This window comes from Onychostruthus taczanowskii, unplaced genomic scaffold (assembly GCF_017590055.1).
Source record: "Onychostruthus taczanowskii isolate IOZ18803 unplaced genomic scaffold, ASM1759005v1 scaffold118, whole genome shotgun sequence".
NCBI lineage: Eukaryota > Metazoa > Chordata > Aves > Passeriformes > Passeridae > Onychostruthus > Onychostruthus taczanowskii.
Window position 1 is genome coordinate 1,178,527 of NW_024498329.1, and position 18,748 is coordinate 1,197,274.

At 43.0% G+C, this 18,748-nt stretch overlaps 2 protein-coding genes across 8 annotated transcripts; both read right to left on the bottom strand.

Moving 5' to 3' along the window:
* Positions 1–4,028: 4,028 nt before the first annotated feature.
* Positions 4,029–9,515, bottom strand: PSMA4 (proteasome 20S subunit alpha 4). Of its 2 annotated transcripts, XM_041427649.1 has the most exons (10): positions 9,360–9,514; positions 9,075–9,152; positions 8,808–8,850; positions 8,437–8,521; positions 7,887–8,049; positions 6,505–6,582; positions 6,191–6,279; positions 5,203–5,333; positions 4,861–4,984; positions 4,029–4,433 (listed from the first exon to the last, which is right to left on the bottom strand). In XM_041427649.1, the coding sequence occupies exons 5-10, from the start codon at positions 8,021–8,023 to the stop codon at positions 4,279–4,281; spliced, it is 714 nt and encodes a 237-aa protein (XP_041283583.1). In that variant the 5' UTR covers positions 8,024–8,049; positions 8,437–8,521; positions 8,808–8,850; positions 9,075–9,152; positions 9,360–9,514; the 3' UTR covers positions 4,029–4,278. The 2 variants fall into 2 exon arrangements, with proteins under 2 accessions (XP_041283583.1, XP_041283582.1); XM_041427648.1 differs by lacking the exon at positions 8,437–8,521 and having other exon boundaries at positions 9,360–9,515.
* Positions 9,516–10,180: 665 nt separating this feature from the next.
* HYKK (hydroxylysine kinase) lies at positions 10,181–15,851 on the bottom strand. 6 transcript variants are annotated; one of them, XM_041427643.1, is made up of 6 exons: positions 15,057–15,851; positions 14,871–14,948; positions 14,236–14,573; positions 13,361–13,503; positions 11,342–11,525; positions 10,181–10,705 (listed from the first exon to the last, which is right to left on the bottom strand). In XM_041427643.1, exons 3-6 carry the CDS (start codon positions 14,564–14,566, stop codon positions 10,242–10,244), a joined length of 1,122 nt encoding a protein of 373 aa, XP_041283577.1. In that variant the 5' UTR covers positions 14,567–14,573; positions 14,871–14,948; positions 15,057–15,851; the 3' UTR covers positions 10,181–10,241. The 6 variants fall into 6 exon arrangements, with proteins under 6 accessions (XP_041283577.1, XP_041283580.1, XP_041283579.1 ...); XM_041427646.1 differs by having other exon boundaries at positions 14,871–14,936; positions 15,057–15,063; XM_041427645.1 differs by lacking the exon at positions 14,871–14,948.
* Positions 15,852–18,748: the final 2,897 nt, after the last annotated feature.

Genomic DNA, 18,748 nt, shown 5'->3' on the forward strand with positions numbered 1-18,748 from the left:
CATGTTAATTATGTTGTATTATTACTGTTTTAGAAAACAGTAGTTATAAATAAGTAGATGTTTTTTTCCTGCTGCTTTGAACTTGGAGCAGAATGTTAATGGTATCAGCAGCATGTTAAGTTTACTATTTACCATTAAATAAAAGCCTAAACAATTAAGAGTAATGCTGTCTTTCAAAGGAGCCTTGTCAGCAGGAGGTGACATCTGAAGGTCCCTGCTGAAGTACACTCCGAGAAGCTGCAATAAATTGGCTGATGGCAGCTTTTACTGTGCACTGAAGAGTAGTTGAACTGGAAAGCCAAATGCCAAATTAAACCCGGATAAAAATAGGCAGCTGCGCAGTTCTATTTGTAAAATGAGAAATGTTCTAAAAACTTTGTGAAGCTGAATTTTCTCCAGATTAAAGCCAGTGAAGGGTACTCTTAAATCCAGTAACTTCAGTAGGTCTTCACATTGTAGTAGAAATGACTGCAATTAAAACTTGAAAATTAGGATCATTTTTACTGCAGAAAAACATAGCGGAAAACACTCTTTAAAGAAAATTAAAGACATTTAAGTAAGTCTTAGGATCTCCACCAGTCTAAAACAAAACAATTTCTCTCATGTATGAAGTATTTGAGTGCACCAGCTTCTTGGACTTACATGTCTTGTATTATCCTGTCTGTATCATGTCTGTGTTATCCATGTATCACAGTCCTGAAACCATTGAACACCTTTCAATCATTATATTCATTTTCACAACACATTGGAGAAGTATTTCTTCCTAATTTTAAGGTTATGAAGGGAAAGAATAAATAATTACCTTGGAAATATACAAGAAACCAGAAGAGGCTTCCAAATTTAACATCAGGAGTTTTTTGTTGCCTCTTAATTTGGGTGCTTTTGTAACCAACAAGTAAAATATTTGGATGAAGAGGGAAGCATACCTAAAGGAGATCATATAAGAAGCAGTCTTGGAAGTTAATTTGACTTTATTTGAACAGAATACAGTCACCTAGAAAACAAGCTAACTATTTTTAAACACTGACAGATGCAAGAGACAGCACAGGTAATTATTGGAGAAGCAGTAGTTTCATTATCCCTTAAACTACTTAGAATAACAAACCACATTACAATTTCTTAGGACAATCTATTTGTGAATATTTGCATACTTGCCCTAACAAATTCTATCATGCACTCAAGTGAGATATAAGCTAACCAGTTTTTTAAGTTTATAAACATCATATTATGCAAACAATTTTAAGTAAATACTTTTACCTAATTTGAAAAATCTGTCACCTTCCACAGCACCACATGAAGATCTTGTTTTAAAATAACATTAAATCCACAGCAATAGCTAAATATTTTAAATACTTATGTATTACACTGTAAACTCTACATAAACACTACGTACACCAAAAAAAAAAAAAAAACATACAAAGAACAGGAAGATCATTTTGATTAGCAAAGATACCTCAAATGTATCGCCAGAATCATTTTTCTGTTCTTACGACTTATCCCCAAACCACTCCCAGAAAAGGCACAGTTGGTGGTGATTTTTTTTTTTTTTTTTTTTAACACACAAAGCCAGAATCAATACAGTAGGCCAATGCAGTCAAACACTGCTCTTATTTCTAGGAAGAACAGGAAAGAAACTTGCATTAGTGTCCAGATGGCTCAGGAAGATTCTAATAATGAAAGATCTCCAGCATCTGCTTACTGCTCTAGGCTCAAATGCAGAAATGAATCCCAAATTGAATTTCAGTGAGGAGAACTTGGCTGTACATCTTGGACATGACTGCCAGCTAGAGTTACCTGCCTATTCCAAGGCAGTCCTGGGGCTCAGCTCACAATCAGCTATTGACAGCACTCAGGAGAGATGATGGTTTTTTAAATTAAATTGGTAATTACTGTTCAAAGATTATACTCAAGAAGTATTAGACAATACTTCTTCCACTTTGTGCAAACAAAACCTTTAAATAAATAGATATTTTAAAACTTATTACAAGGCTTCAATATATTTATTAAAGTCATTCCAACTGTTTATTATTACAGTATCTAAAAAGTTCTCCTTTACCAGCAAATGATGCCATGTTTGGCAAGAAAATGGTATTGGTAATTTTTTAAACCAAAATATGCATATATGAGTTATCCCCATTTTTTTAGAAAAAAATGCTTCTAAGAAAAATATTTTTACTAAGTCTATATTCTAAGATACCTGATAATACTTACACTATTACACTGAACAAACTGCCTTTTATGAACTATATACATTGATGAACACAAGCTCAGATGCACTAAGTTTCCCAGAAGACAGAAAGCATTGCTGGAATCTATCACGTATTGTTGCAAGTCATCTTTGAGAAGTGAGAAAAAACTCCATTTTGGCATTGCTGCTTTTAGAGCATATTCCAAGTACTTGTATAACCACCATCAGCAATCCAGAAATCTGCAAAAGATGCTGATATATTGCATTCATGGTATCAAAAAATAGAAAGATTCAGCACTGAATTTTTACATGAAACGGAGCCTGAGGTATTTATACAATCCTTTATAATGGAGATGAAATATTACATATTGCATGTTGTCTGCAACTATTCAGGACTTGTTACATGAAATACCATTCCTATGTTGTTATTTGGAAGACCTACTGTTGCACAAGGCCTAAATAAGTCAGTAGAACTTTCATTAGCTATAAAATTGGCATACTAACAAAGTGCTATCTAAGTTCAGTGCTAAAGATTAAAGCAATTGGGCTGCACCAAGGCTTAGAGAATGACCAAGCAGGTCCTGCAGAGAACCCACAGCCTCCCCCTTCTGTGTACAGAGGCTGCCAGAACGAGTGCAGGGTAACTACACAAGCTGCAGCACAGACATCTTGAGGCAGATTCCTTCCCTCTGTTCTCCACAGTGACTCTTGCAGCAGTGAGCTCAAAAATGGGTTCAGTCAGGAGGAAGGGTCATTTCTGGCCATGTTGACAAAGTACATTTTAGTCAGAAATGTCTGAGATGGATTAAACCAACAAAACACTGTATGGATTCACTCCGTTTCTTTAAATGGTCATATTAAATCCTGTATACATCAAATATCCTTTGGGGTAAGAAAACCAAACCAAACCAACCTACAAGAGCAATACAATCCAGGGTGGGCACAAATGAGCTGGATCACTGCTGTTATGGTTTGAAATTTAGCAAGGCCTCACTTTTAAGCACTCAGGTTTTTCACTTTGATATCTGAATGGGTGCACAGTAATTTTCAGTAGCATTTTTTTTTTTGTTCACTCCAGATTACTTTTTTTTTTTTTTCAGAAGTAGATGAGTTTTTTCCTAATCTGATAATCATACTTTTTTGCATTCAGTATAGGGGAAAGCTGGACAAAAATGACTATGATTCCTAATTGATGCACAATTAATTGGTGGTTAACTGGTTAGGTTTTTTTGACTGGTGTATCGGAGAAGGGAATCAAATTCACTGGGGAAGTATCAGCAACACTCAACTGAACATAAAACATCTTCATTTCCTTTCAGGATAAAATGTGAAGTAGTCAACATGGCCTAAAAATCATGCACTATTTTACTTACCTATTTGTACTTTGACAAGACAAAGCATTTTCACATGGCCTTTGTAAAATATCTTTCTAGTTTGTGTGAATATAACTAGTGTTGTATGATTAATTCCTTAGAAAACACATGCACTTGTGAAGGCTATGATAAACTGAACACATTTGTTACAGGGCATTTTTAAAACACTACTGCTTGCAAGACCATCAGTTTGACAGAGCCTGCTATAGAACAAAATAGGCCAAAACTAAAACTTGGCATGCCAGCACACTTTAATTCTGTATTTGTGAAATGACTTTTCAAACTTAGGAGCTCTTTTCACTACCTTTAAAGGAAAACCCACACATACACACAAAATTCTAGCAATTCTAACACCATATTTGTTCTTTACCAACTAGCATATACCTTGTTTTAATGGTTTAAAGCAATTAAATTCCTCAAGATTGTGCATATCCAGGCATTACTGAGGAAATAAAGACACCCATCACTATTCTTCTTAAATTTTATTCCATAATAAAAAATAGAAGATGAAAGAAAGAGTGTTCAAGAATTAAAGCAATTATTGGTCAATGTAAGGAGCAGTAAACTAATTATCTAAATCATGACTAAGGACCTGGTTCATCAAAGGTACTTCTGGGTCCTCCATGGCATAGCTGTAGGCTTCTACAGCACAAAAATCCAGATTATCTTTTGCTGAAGCAGGTCCTTTATTATCTAGAGAACACTTGATTTCATATTCTATTTATCCTTCTCTTTTTGTTCTTTCTCCTTCTTTTCACGTTCAGCTTTTGCTTCCTCCTCCTCATGTTGTTTTATCAATTGTTCCACCTCCTTTTGCTTCAGAACCCTTATTACTGTCTTTCCGTTCTCTCTTGTCAGTGTTGCAATTTCAACTGAAACACATGGAACAGACAGCAGCGTTTAGGCAGAGCAATCATCAGCAGGGCAAGGTTTGAGATGACAAGTGACAGTGAGGCAGAAGGCTCCAAAGCTCCCTGTGCCACGCAGCCTGGCTGGAGGCAGCCACCCCCAGCTCCCTCCTGCAGCAGGGCACAGCAGCAGGGGAGCTCCTCACAGGGCTCTGCTCCCAGACACACAGACATTCCATCCCCAAACTGCAGCCTCACCTCTGGAGCTGGCTAACAGGGCCATTGGCCCGAGCTATCTGAATGCCTCTTAGGCTAAGGCTGAGAACTGCTGCATCTTCTGAAAACATTTTTTTGTGACAACTAACACTCCAGTGAGCCACATCTGGAATATGTGCACTCACTGCTCCCTTTGTTTAAGCAGAGGGTGCTGTCCTGTGTAGAGAATGCTCACCTTTCTCAGCAGAGAGCTTGCTGACATCCATGGTCTTGTTTAGAACCTTAATGGCCAACGCCAGGGCAGTCTTTAAGGTCATTTCCCCTTCTTTGTAGTCTTGCTTCAGCATTGACACAGCTGCCTGTAAATTTCACAGAATTTAAAGCTGTGTCTGTGGGCAATCAACCACACAGCCAGGGTGTGGGGTTTTGCCAGGTGATACCAACACAGGAGTTAACAGCAGCATTCCTACAATTACCTGTAAATCTCTCCCACACTAATAATCACTCAGCTTAATTCATACAGTACAATTGACACTTTTTAACTTGTCTTTTTGAGAAGAAAAAACCCAGAACTTACAGCACTATTATTTCCAATGCATGTGGCTTTCCACCCTCCATAATTTCCACTAGGATCACTTTGGTACAGCTGAAATCCATAATGCTTATCCCAGCCAATATAGAGCAATGAAACACCAAAAGGACGTTTTCCTGTTGAAAAGAAGGCTATTAGCAACCTAAATTTAGTAACAAGATTGGTCATGAGTTACAATTATTTTCTTTTGATTTTGTTTTTCAATCTATTCCTGTGAACTAGGATTTAACACAGTTCTGCACTTCTGTTGCTTGAGATAAGCATGCCAGCATTTCCTTCAAAGACATGGGGTGGGAGGCAGCAGAGGTTTATTCCATTTAACCTTAAGAGCAGTTCATTTGTGTCTCCACAAATTGTAATTTACTATCTCAGAACTTTAAATCAAAATTTAGTATTTCAAGTATGTAGCTTAGCTGTTAAAGCATTTAACTTAGCAATGTCAAAAGCCAGGTAGTTTAAAAGGTACTTCTCTCCCACTACATAGATGTAAAACAACACAATCATCAGTTCAGGAACTGAGGAACACTATTTACAATATAATTTTCTAACATATAGCTTGAGCCACATAAACAGTACTTTTTTCAAGTGTTAGAATATTGATACCCCTACATACAGCCTTGTTTTTGATTCATTGTGCCATTATGCTGGATGGGCCCAAAATGTTGAAAGGTTGTCTAAACAATTGTCTGCTGGTCTTTTGATGGCATTCATTAAATGCAAGAGCACTCAAAGCATTCTATGCAATAAGCCATCATCTCAGCCATCAATTACCCAAACCATAAAAAGTAGAAGCATCAGCAGCACAAAACAGTTACCATGACTACCCATTCCCCTCTTAAATTAGGCTATTTTTCCCTAAGTATAACTTTTAAAGAGAATTCAGTAGAACTGTCCACAGACTTAGATCCTTCACATTATGCAAGAATTGTTCTTGAGACATTTATTAACACAATGATTCATCACACTCCATTACCTCCAAACTGTGTATAAGCCTGCTTGATATCACACAGTGCTGTTACTAGTTGTTCACAAGGAATAGGCTCTTGATACTGTAACAAATACCTAATATCAAAGAGGAAAAAAAAAACAGTTTTCAAAACTTGTTTTCCTGACCATATCCTGCACAATATTTAAGAGGAAACAAGTTCCCAAGTTAGAGTATCTGTGTGTTCTACTTCAACCTACTTCTGATTTACCAAATGCATGTTCATTCTGATCTAGTGCATAAAGAGAGCTGAATATGACAGCACAGGTGAGTAAAACCACGCTAGCTGTCAGCAGACCTACCTCTGTGCAATCAGTCTCAGCTCATTTGTTAGAACATTGGCATCTGAAGTTATTCCTGCAACGCTGCATGCCATATCCCTGCAAGAAAAGCATACAAATTAACTGAATTCCTGTTAATCTCCAACCAACACTCACATCTTCATACAGAGGTTCAGGCAGAGCACCTGCTTTCTCATCAAAGCTACACAGCTGCCACACAAAATGGGTTCATCAGCTCTTGCCGTTAAGGTGCATCAAAAATATCAGTTACCATTTGCTAAGAGCAGAGGTGGACAGCCAAAGTCAGCAAGTCAGGATGCCAGTTATACCTACAGTTCTGGGAAGAGGGCCTGCCAAGGATGATGAAGTTCTGAGTGGTTTTGCAAGAGCTGTTAGGCACATTCATACAGGTGCCTCTCAGGAGGCCACCTGACACAGCACATCTCAGCACTGAAGGAGCCACACTGATGTGACAGGCCTTCAGTGGGAGCTGCTGGCTGACACATGGCATCTGTGTAACCAACTTCATGGTCTTGGTAGGGCCCTAAGAAAAATAAGCACTTCAATCCTTGATTGTTTTGTTGGATCTTAATTTAGTATCTCTTTAGCTCAATCTGATACGCTACAAACCTTTTGCTACACAAAAAAGATTTGTGAAATTAGGAATTCTCCAAAAGATGGAAAGGCTGTTCTAGGTGACTACTCCAGTGTGCTGTTACACTGCCTCCTTGAAAATCCAGTACTTCCTACCATTCCAGGTGCTTTCAAGATCAACATGGAATGGGAGGCAAGACAGGATGGAAAACTATTTGTGGTCATTTGCAGCTTTTGTCAAGGATGAAGCTCTACCTCCCTTGCAACAAAAAAGCATAATCTATAAAACCCTTTGCTCTGACATCACAAATTTAACATTCAGGAGCTAGAATGAAAATGATAACAGACAGATGTTTCATCTCTGCTATAACTGTGGCAAAGAAGCCTAAGGCACATTTTATCCAGTTACCTCGGACTTTTTGAGCCACAAAAGAAAAACAGAGATGTGGAAAGCTGAAATACCATGGTAATTTTGTGTGCCCTCTTTATTCTGCCCCCCAACAGTATTTTGTAAAGCTGAGATTTTCCAGTTTTTTAACTGCTACAATACCATTACCTTGTATGGCATAGTACCAACAAGCAGGCTATTCCACCTAGAAAATTCTCCTGGAGATAAAAAAAACAAACCAGCAATACTTCTACTTTAGAAGGGGAACTGCTGAAGTGAACAATGACAGAATAGTCATACTTGTCTAAAACACCAAACAAAAAATTATTAACACTTCAAATAAAATAAGACCAGGTTATGTGCTAATCAGCACTTTGCTGGTAACAACATCACAGGACATTTAATCACCATTCCAACTTACTCATTAAGTTTGTATATCTTCTCTGAGAAAAACACTTCATCGAGCAGCTTGTGAATGTTGCGCCGCTCTGCTGCCAGCAGAACTCCATCGTTTGCTAGGATTCCCAGGCAAGTGCCCGCATGGCCGATGGCCTCCATGGCATACTCAACCTGGTACAGGCGACCTGGGAAAGGATTGGAATTCCTGTCATCAAAAAACGACACTGAACAAGACCAACTGCACAAGGTGACTGAAAGTTACAAGAATCTGACAAGTGCTCGCTGTCCCATCTACTTCTCCAGTCTCTTAGCAGTCAGTTATAAATTAATTGGCTGAAAAGGAGGAAGGATTCACAGAAGGAAAATAAGGTAATACTGAACATGGCCACTGGAGAAAAAGACCCTTTCTATAAAAAAACCAAACCACCTTTCTATAGAAAAAAATAAGAATTAAAGAACTCTGTGCAGTAGAATAACCCAAGACAATTTTTCAATAAATGAATAAAATATTTTATACTGTATTTCTTGGGTTCTTCCCATCTAAGAAGTAAGAAAACGTGGTTTGTACGTACTTGTTTCAGCATGTGCAAGAATAACAAGGAGAGGCGTGACTGCACTCGCAGGATATTATCCATTCTCAGGGGACAGTGACAAAATCTAACCATGCTCAAACAAGAGATAAATGGTTATTTCAAAAACATGGCACGTGATACTACTCACTAATGGGACTCAGTCTTATTATTGCTTCAGTTAGAATGAATTTGAAAGTGTCCACTTTGGATCCTTGCTGTCCCTACAGAACTGGGTGGGCAAATATGATATCTGTAATTCATATTCAGACAGAAACATGCTACTAACAACCACCCTTTGTGCAAGTGTTTTGATAGTTTTGAGAAGACAGAACAGTTAGAGCTGACTTGAAAGTGTCGGGTAAAAAAAATACCTTCCGGAGAAAATATGGTAGTTCTGGAGTCATATCTTCGAGACTGTAAAAGGAATAGCTCAGTAAGTATCACCAGTCTCTTGTCACCAACGCCATAAAGCCCCTATATAACAGACCCAGCCATTCGGTGACCTCGGGCTGGTCACTGGTGCCCGCAGCCGGGTCCCTACAGTGGGACCGCAGCCGGGTCCCTACAGTGGGACCGCCGCCCGCCGCCCCCGCCCGGGCCGTGACTCGGCAAAGCCCCGGGGAAGGCGGGTCACTCACCATGGTGCCGGGGACGCGCCGCGGGCAGAGGGCAGCGCGCCGGCAGGAGAGCACAGGGCACGGGAACCGGCACCGGGCCTGCAAGAGAGCACAGGGCACGTGAACCGGGAGCCCCGGGAACCGGCACCGAGCGCACCCCGGCGCGGCCCCAGGGGGCGCTGCCGCCCGTGCCCCCACTGCACAGTCATCCTCAGCGCGGCAGAACGCGAGGGCCGCGCCGCCTCCCGCACCGCACAGAGACGCGTCCCGCGCCCCACCGCCCGCCCGCCGCCCGTCCTCACTCACGGCGGGCCGGAGGCAACCGCTGGGCCGGGCGGGGGGCGGCGAGGCCCAGCCGGCGGGCAAGAACCGGGCGCTGCGGCCGCGCCCGAGCCTTCACCACCGCGTCGGAAATGGCCGCCGCGCCTGCGCGGTGCCGCGTGCCGGCCTGGGGCGGAGCTGGCGCGCGCGGTTCGCAGCGTCACGTGCGCGTGCCCGAGTTCCGCCGAAAGGGGCGGGAAACGGCCCCGCCCGCCGTGCGAGGGCAGGTAACGGTCAGACCGCACCCGGAGTGAGGGGGCAGGTAATGGTCACACCGCAGCCTGGCGTGAGGGTGGGCAGGTAATGGTCACACCGCACCTCGGCGTGAGGGCAGGTAATGGTCACACCGCACCTCGGCGTGAGGGCAGGTAATGGTCACGCAGGTAATGGTCACACCGCACCTCGGCGTGAGGGCAGGTAATGGTCACACCGCAGCCCGGCGTGAGGGCAGGTAATGGTCACACCGCAGCCCGGCGCGAGGGCAGGTAATGGTCACACCGCACCCGGCGCGAGGGCAGGTAATGGTCACACCGCACCCGGCGTGAGGGCAGGTAATGGTCACACCGCAACCCGGCGTGAGGGCAGTAATGGTCACACCGCAGCCCGGCGTGAGGGCGGGAAAAGAGCCCGGCTGCTGCCATGAGGGCGCATAATGGTCACGTACCCTTCCCCCGCTGTGAGGGCGGTGATGGCCACACTCCTGCGCCCACCATGGGGGCGGTAATGGTTTTCTCTCCCGGGGAGATGAGTCGGGTCCCGCCCTGCCCGCGGACGCTACCCATCCAGCTCAGACAGTGCTGCCTTTATTGCTTTATGTGCGCCTTTATTCAGTCCGGTGTCACCCCCAGTACCTCAGCAGCCACGGACCTACGGGGCAGATGTGTGGTGCGTGTACCCCTGGGCAGTCTCAAACCACTTTTTCTCCACAGCTTCCTGGCCCAACTCGAACATTGACATTAAGTGTTTCCAGCCAGTTTTTGCCGTGATGGTGAGGTATTCCTTGTTCTCTGGGTACAGAAGAGCTGTGTGGGCAGCGATGACGAGGGACTGTGCAAACCTCCCACTCACCAGGAGAAAGAGGGCACCTCTCTCCTCAGCAGTGAGCGGCAGGATGCTCTCAAACCCTGCGAGAACATGTCCCCCTACACTCAGAGGGTCTGGGCTCTCAATCATCATGTACATGATGGCTATCGCAACCTCAAACACGTAATACCCATAACTCATGTCGCTGAAGTCCAGGATGCCAGACACTCTGTACTGGGGATTCACCAGGGAAGCAGAACTGGAATCTACTAGAATATTGTGGTCATTAAGGTCTCCATGATTGATACCTAAACACAGAAGAAATAGAAACAGTATTTAATAATTATTAAACACCTGAAACAGCTTTAGGAAGATGCATGTCAAACTAACACTCAGCTACAAAACCACACTAGTCCCCTGCAGCATCAAGTGCTGCCTGTCACACCTTTACTGCTTCCCGTGAAGCTCCACTGCACTGCCAGACCACCGACAGAGGAGAGGGAGCGTTATGGGATGGCGCTCCAGGCTGTTGTGATCTACAGTACACTGTGTGTTCACAAACGCACAACAGTAGTTTCCAACTGTAGAATTGTCACCTCATCATCAATATCAATGTAATTTGAATTCCAACATTTGGACTAAGTACTTATTTGGGCCTTTATGAAAGGTAGCACTGTACTCTGTATATATTTAGTAAGCTGATATAACAGCATGAAAACCATTAACTTAAATGAGAGGAAACTCATCAGAAAAATAAAGAACTGACCCTGACTGGACAGAACATTCCTCTTGGCTTACTCTGTGCTATGTCCATATCTAGGCTAAGGAAAAGAGATTTACTTTTTTTGTTGGTTTTTTTTTTTTCCTTCTCTACAGAGCCAAACTCCTGTATGAAATTTCTGTGTCTCAGCTCAACATAATTACAATGAGAATAAAATACTCACAGGCTCGGAAACTGCTTAGCTTGGGTATTACTTTGCCTTTGAACTGCTCAATAACTTGCTCCACCACTGCACAGTATTTGTTTCGGCCCAAGGCATAAATGTACTGATCTAGAAGAGGAACATTTGCCAGATTCCAAATGAACTGACCTCGATGCAGACTTTTTACCGATGGATGCTGGAATTTCTTTGGAAAAAGCACACAATAATATAGGCATAAAAAAGTTGCAGACTATATGATTAAATGGCTTGATTCAAAACCCCTATTAATTTCAACAGGTTTCTAATAAGACTCACCAAAAAGCACCATGAGTTGGACTGTTGTTTTAGATCATGTAAAAGAATAACCTGAAGGATGACTAAAGCAAGCATCTTAATACCTACACACAGCCTGAATGGTTTTTCCCATGTTTTGGGTACAAAGATTACTTTAAGTCATTTGTCACTTCAATAACGTGAAACTGCTGTTGACTGTCCATAGGGTGATGTTAGCGTAGCAACTCTGAGCCTCTTCCAAGGCCAGAGTCCCACTCTGGCAGAGCTCAGCCTACACAGCTAGGGCTGCAGAAAGCTGTGGGAGCACCAGAGACACAAAACCTGCCAGCATGCTGGGAGCAGGCACACTCTGTGCTCCTAAAGGTTGCACCTTTAGGGGACAAGCCTTAGGAACAGCTGGTGTGTGGAAAATCCTGAGCACAGTAGTTTATGGAGACACTGACCATGGCTTTATGCTTATGAAAATTTGCCTCAGTACATCCAGGCCTCACTACTTCAAACATAGAAGGTCCTTAACCCTTCTCTCACTAGCAAGTGGAAGGGATGGTTTGGAAAGTGACATTCAAAGAGGAAAAGCATCTCTCCCACTACGCACACCTTGCTTATCTTGGACTCCTCAAATGCTTATTAAGGTAACCTCTGGGCCAGGTTGGATCAGTGCATAGGGCAAATTAAAAAAAACAAACCAACTTCCCACAAGAGTAGCTGGCCTCATTTTAAGAAAAAAACTACAAAAACTGTTTGCAATTAAGGCTCTTAAAGATCACTAAACGAAAGTCAAAAGTAGACAGTGTATGAACAAGTAGAGAACAAGATCAAGCCTAAATCACCTTGGTGGATGATAATCCATGTGTTAAGGGAATAAAGAGCCTTTTCCATCAGAATTGCTTCTCATTAACTACTTCCTCATTAGCAGGATCAATCACAGCATATTTTGAGGCTAGCTTATTTTAACCACATTATAAGAGTGTGACCAGTGTGTCAGAAGGCAACAGTAAGTTATCTTTCACAACTGAAAATGCTCTTGTAATTTAAGAATGTGCTTAGTAAAACTGGCAATTCACATTTCATAACTGTCTGAAGCTTGTAGCCAGAACATGAGAAGGAAAGGTTAATGAAAGGTTAATAAAATAATGTGAGGTCTTTCATGCATCAAACTTAGTACTGGCTGATTGATCAGCTTTATTATCCTGTGTAAATACAGAGTAAAGAGCTTAGTTTGCATTAAGACTGAGGGGAAGTGGTGCAAATGAGAAGTGCCACAGATCTCTGTTGGCACAGCTGGCACTGTAGGGAGAGTATCAATGTGAAATGGTCACGGTGCTAATGAAGAGAAGAAAGTCAGCAAGTCAAAAGGAATTCAAAATAATAGATCAGCCAGCTGAGCACTACACAAAAATCCTTTAAAACAAGCTTGGCATTCTGTTCTTCTAATTGGAGCAGCCTAGGGTTCATTCTCCTTTATTTGCCAGGTTTGAAACGCTAACAGGCGAGCTTTGCATAAGTAAAAAGATCTCCTTATCTCCCTATTCATGGTACAAAAATGCATTGCAGAAGGATCACCAGTACCGTGTCACTTGTCGTGTACTTGGGGAAAGGCTTTAGCCAGCTTGGAGGCTGGCACCTGACATCTGCAGTCACCAACTTGCATTTTGCAGGTCTGAAAAGCAGGCACCAAGCACGTGAGCAAATGCTGAAGAGACATGGATTAAGAGAGAAGTGTGAGGCTAAAGCATGAGAACTCACCTCTGAGAGCACTTTATCCACGCTGGCAGCGAGCCTCCCGATCTCATACAGAATCTGAGCATTGGTACTGATTTTTGCTACTGGTGTACCTGGCAGGTAAGTCAGCAATCTGACCATGTACTTCTTGCTCCCAAGTCCAGCACCTGACAAGGAAGGAGAGATGCAGTCAATCACTCTGCTCTGTGCTGAGTAACAGTTAATGCAAGAGGCAAAAAAGGCGTATCCCAGTGTGGAAGTTGTCAGATGTATCCCATAAAAATGCAAAGATTTGATTTACCAGAATGTTGTGTAATGTACAAACCTTAACACACTTAGAAAATCTATGCTGAGAAAAACTCAGCACCAAGCAGGGTTCCTCCAGTGCCTGCACGCACCCACATAAAGTTTTGCAGCAGAACAGGCCTCAGGAATCCCAAATGTTGTTTGGAAGTTACAGTGACAGTAAAAGCTAAATGCCAACACCATTTTTGTCCCAAGCACTCTTAAAGCAATTTATTCTGGCTTCAGGGATGGGCGAGAACTGTATTTTACACCACTCTGAAGGCAAATAATTTCAAGCACCACCTAGTCAATGAGGCTTTTTTAACTTTTCCTGTGCATGGACACACGTCAGATAAATGTTTTCTCCAATTCCTTAAGCTGAAGTGTTTTCCTAAGTGTTTTCCCAGTTAATTATTACTCTCTCTGAGTTGCTTTGCTTCTGGTATTTTAACTTTGGACTATTATGGCTGGAATACAGGTCACCTGATGCATACCCCTACTATTCAAACACAGGCCTAGAGTTTCCCTATGGCATACGCAGGGTATGCCATACAGCAAGCTACTGCCGAGCTAAGGGTGAGAGTGGGGCAGTAAAGGTGCCCACAGTGGCTCACCTCCTGACTCCAGAGACATTATGTTACCATCTTTTGTCAGATAAGGAGTAGGTGAAGGGAAACCTTCGGCACTGAGAAACATCATGGCCTGGGTCTGCGCTTCAATGAGGTCAGGCTCCTGGCTGTCTTCTGAATTGGTGATTTTGAGGACATACTCATCAGCACCTTCAGCTGAGACACGCACGTGGAAGTTCTGATCATCATAGCTGGGGAGAGACCTGATCCAAGATACCTTCAATCCAAACACCCTGTCAACCAATTCAGCTGCCTCTCTCTCATCAAATGTGGGTTTGGTCAAGGTCTGGGGTTGACAGTCATTTCCAGAAGACATTGTGTCTCTAGGAGAAAAAGAAAAGCTGGATGATCTGATCTGTATTCTGACACCAGAAGCAGTAATGACTGCAACAAAATGCATTCAGCTACTGGAGAAGAGTTTCCTACATTTATCAAACAAGCAAAGAAAACCAACCCCCTATGCCAGCTCAGGTTTCTTACATCATAGTTTATCAAATACTTAGGCTGCAGCCCCTCAAAAGAAAGACTGCCAGAGAGATGCACTCAATCTGCTCAGAATAGCAGACATGAAGAGCTTATTAACCAAGCTTTTATTAGCTCATTTCTAGCAGCAGCCTAACCTGGTATTGTTGATAGGTAGGAATGACTCCCTCAGCAGCAGAGTTGCTGAATCCCTGATCAGAGGTCTTCAATTCGTGCTTGCAAAAGGCAAGAATTATTTAGTAAATCATAACGTTAAAGCAGATTAAATCTTTCTGCTTGGTAACGGCCTTCCAAATTCCTGTGCTAAGAAAGGCAGCACAAACCTGCAGACGCTCGCTCGTCTCTCTCCTGCCCAGCTGCAGGAATCTCGAGCCTCCGCGGACGAGCGCAACCCTTGGACTCGCTGGGAGCCGCGCCAACCTTTGCCCAGCCCGGGGAGGCCGAGGAACTGCAGAAGCTGCCGTCAGCAGCCGGGGCCCGGCCAGCCCAGCTCCCGCCTGCCCTGCTGGAGCCGGAGCGCCCCGTGCTCAGCGGAACGCGGGGCTGCGCCCGCTCCGAGCGCGGCCAGGCGAGCCCGCGGCCCCCGCGCCTTACCCGGGGCCGGCCGCGCCTCCCGGCCGCAGGCAGCGGCGCCGGAGCCTCCCCGCGGCGCAGGAGCGCTGCCCCGGGCCGTGGGCTTTGCCAGCGGCACGAGAGGGGAGGAAAGCTTCGACTTCCTGTCACAAAGGCAGAACGCTAAAAACCCCTGCGCCCGCAGCGGGCAGGAGGGAACACGTACGTTTTATTCTTTTCTCTAAACCCTTTTATCAGCGCACCACATCAAAATCTCCGCCGAATGCTAAGACTGAAGACCACATATAAATACATATAACAAACCTGAGGCATCTTGCTCGGGATGTCCTTAGACTGTCCCAGAGAGTTTTTACCGGGACAATAGGTCCAGTCCCAGAAAATTTTACCCTTAATGAAAATAATGACAAACCTTAAAACTAATATAGAAATATCTTCTGAAACTCCTAATGAAAAAAAGGTAATCTGCTGTAGTTGATGTCCTGCTATGACAGAATTAGAAACCTGAAGAAAAAGGAATTTAGGAAAGACAGCTGAAGAACACCCAACAACCCCCACTCCCCCCAAAACCCAAACAACACCTAAAGCATCTTAAGTAAATCAGTTAAAAATCCTCTATCACAAAATTTCAGTATTGTTTCTAATATTAGGGACCCAAAATTGAAAACATTACCTTCATCAAATGCTTATTTTAACCAAATAGGGAATTTAAAAAAGGGAAACTATTTCCCCAAGAAACAATTTCTTTTTCACTCCAGTTTCAGAACAAATGTTAAAAAAAGTATTTGACCAACTCTTCTCACTAGAAATAACAAAATTAAGGGATTTTTTTCTACAAAGAATAGAGCTCTGTAAAATATTTAGTGTTCCCTCTCCTGATTTCTGAGGCCCTGAAGCTTTAGCTCATTGGAGTAAAATCGATACAATGGGAAAGTATTCTTGCTGTGGTTTAACAGCTGATTATAGAAATGAACTCCTGAGCTCTGCAAACAAGATCACAGCGCAGAGCTGTACTCCCTAGTCTTGCTTCAGTTGCCAGACTGGACTGTGAAAGCAAAGACCTATGAACTTCTGAGCTTCTCCTGCCTGCCTGGTGCTCTGGGGGAAGCTCACTGTTGTTGTGAGGCAAGGCAGAGTGTGAAGGTTGTACTTTGGCCTGTATTATTATCTGAAGAAAGATAGACTTGAATAATTTAGCATCCATGAGTTGAACTCCAGTGTAATGCCTGTGCTGAAAGTGAGGGTTGAAGTAGGTTAGTGGTGGACATCCCCAAATCACTTCTGAGGATCTTGTCACAGTTGTAACCTTGGCCAACAGCTTGCTTTAATACAGGATTTCATCTAGATTCTAAATGAGACATTTTTCAGAAGCGAAAAAGTTCTTAAAAAGGCACTTGTAACATCCAGAGTGGTGTCCGGAGCACAGCTGACCCAGAGAACATCCTCCTACACCAGCTAAGCATGCTTTGTGCTTTGTGAGCCCAAACTCACTCCTAACAAGTAAATGGAACATGCATCATTATATAATACACAATATACCCTTCCTTTATTCACCCCACCCCTTCACACACAGTACCATTTTAAGTGTATTCCTTACTATCTATTCAAAATAGACAGTAACATACAAGAACTGTCATACAATTTTCTTTATTAAAAATAATTTACAACATTGGTAACATTGTATGCACAATTTTCATCAATTGAACTTAAGATATATTTATGCAATACTTACTCAACTTAAAACTTAAGACTGTTCTGTTGGCTTTAAACAGCAGACAATGATTTGCAGTTGCTTAAATAGGATTAATATACATAGCTTCTTGGCCTTATACTTAGGTGTAAAATGTATAAACATCAACACTATCCCAAAGCTTTGTAGTTTGGGATGGGGAGGAAGAGGGAAGCAAGAAGAGAAAACATTTACAAAAATTTCAACAAGATTCTCCCCCCAAATCCAAATGGAGAGAGGTCTAAGTTAAATACATCTAACACACTGAGTCACTTCTCAAACAGGTACACGTCCTCCTACACCATAGGATACTAAAGAAGATGGAACTGAATGTTTGGTGTGTGAGCACAGCAACCCTGACTGTCCCGTGCCCTGCCCCTGCCAGAGGGCTCCTGCCACTCCTGCCCACCTACGGCTCTCAGGGTGCCAGCAGTGTGTCCAGGGTTAAATGTCTTCCTTGGCTGCTGGCCCGCTGAGCTGCACTCTGCACAGGGGAGAGGGAACAGGGCTGTTCCCGCGGCCCATGAGCCAGGAGTTCCCCAGCGCTGAGCAGATGGTACACGGGCAGTGCTGTCCCACACAGCCCCCCACCCCACAGGCTCCAAGGGGAGGAGTCAGCCTGCCCACCTTGGAGATGCCAGTCTGAGGCTTGCTGAGAGCTGGACGTGCTGCAGCAACAACAGGAGCCTCCAGCTGAGCAGCCCCTGTGCCCAAGCACCGCTCAGAACTTCTCTCTCGTGGCCTACGAGCCACATTAGTGCAGTAGAATCAAAGCAACTGCTAAGGTAACGAAGCCAGCCCCCTGCGTCTCTGAAAAGAACTGACTTGCTTTACTGGAGACGACTTGCAGGTAAGTCACATGCCTTGAAATTGCACTTCACCTCATCAATCTGCCTTGACATGGCTTGGATCCCTGTCTCCTGAAGCATGGAGAAAGGGCAGAGGGCTGTTTCCTTCAAGCATTAGTAAATGGCCATGGGGTTGCAGTTGTATCATCTGCATGAGGCACCATTATGTACCAGCGCTAAATTCCCATTTTCTCCCCAGTAACATTTCCTTGAACTAAATCAAGAATATACCTTGGAGCTGGGATAAAATAGTATCAGACACTGTTGTACAAGAAGTAGGATCTGCCCAGTTGTGCTGGATAGAATTAATGGAAGCATACCACAGAACAGGAACTCGTTCAGCATTCAGTTGAATATAACATTCAAAACTGCATTGATTTATCCCCCCTTAGAAGTGGTAGGAGTCACCGGAATGGTTTTCATCTCACCTAAAAGAAAATCACATCAAACTAGTGAAATATAAAACTGGATTATACAGAACTTCAAACTTTAGTAAACTTTGTCTAACAAAACAGAAAAATAAGTATCAAATTTATGTCAATCAAATTAGTTTGGCTTTTGAACTGTCAAAAAATTAATACACTGTATTGATATAATTATCCACGAGGTTTGCAGTATTTTGGGTTCGGGGCTTTTTTAAAGGAATGTCAAACATACTATTTAAAGATTTGAACAGTTCATCTGTTAGTTCACAAGTCAACTATTTCAGTATCTGGTTATAAATTGAAAGCACATGTAAATAAAGCTAATATAGTCCTCTTGAATGTTTTAATATTTAAGACAACATTTATCAAGAACAAAAGTCCTTAAAGCAAAATCTTGACAAGTTATAGGCAAGTATTGCAGTTCTGTTCTCCAGCAGAAATGA

Coding starts and splice junctions, on each gene's coding strand:
- PSMA4 (XM_041427648.1), bottom strand. Junction 4,985..5,202: donor GCATTGGAAATAATAGTGCT/GTAAGTTCTGGG, acceptor TGAAATTTACAG/GCAGCTGTGTCAATGCTGAA. Junction 4,434..4,860: donor CAAGCTCTCTGCTGAGAAAG/GTGAGCATTCTC, acceptor CATGTGTTTCAG/TTGAAATTGCAACACTGACA.
- HYKK (XM_041427641.1), bottom strand. CDS start 14,650: ATGCATTTTGTTGCAGTCATTACTGCTTCTGGTGTCAGAATACAGATC. Junction 11,526..13,360: donor TGGATAAAGTGCTCTCAGAG/GTGAGTTCTCAT, acceptor CTTTTTCCAAAG/AAATTCCAGCATCCATCGGT. Junction 10,706..11,341: donor GCTAAGCAGTTTCCGAGCCT/GTGAGTATTTTA, acceptor TTCTGTGTTTAG/GTATCAATCATGGAGACCTT.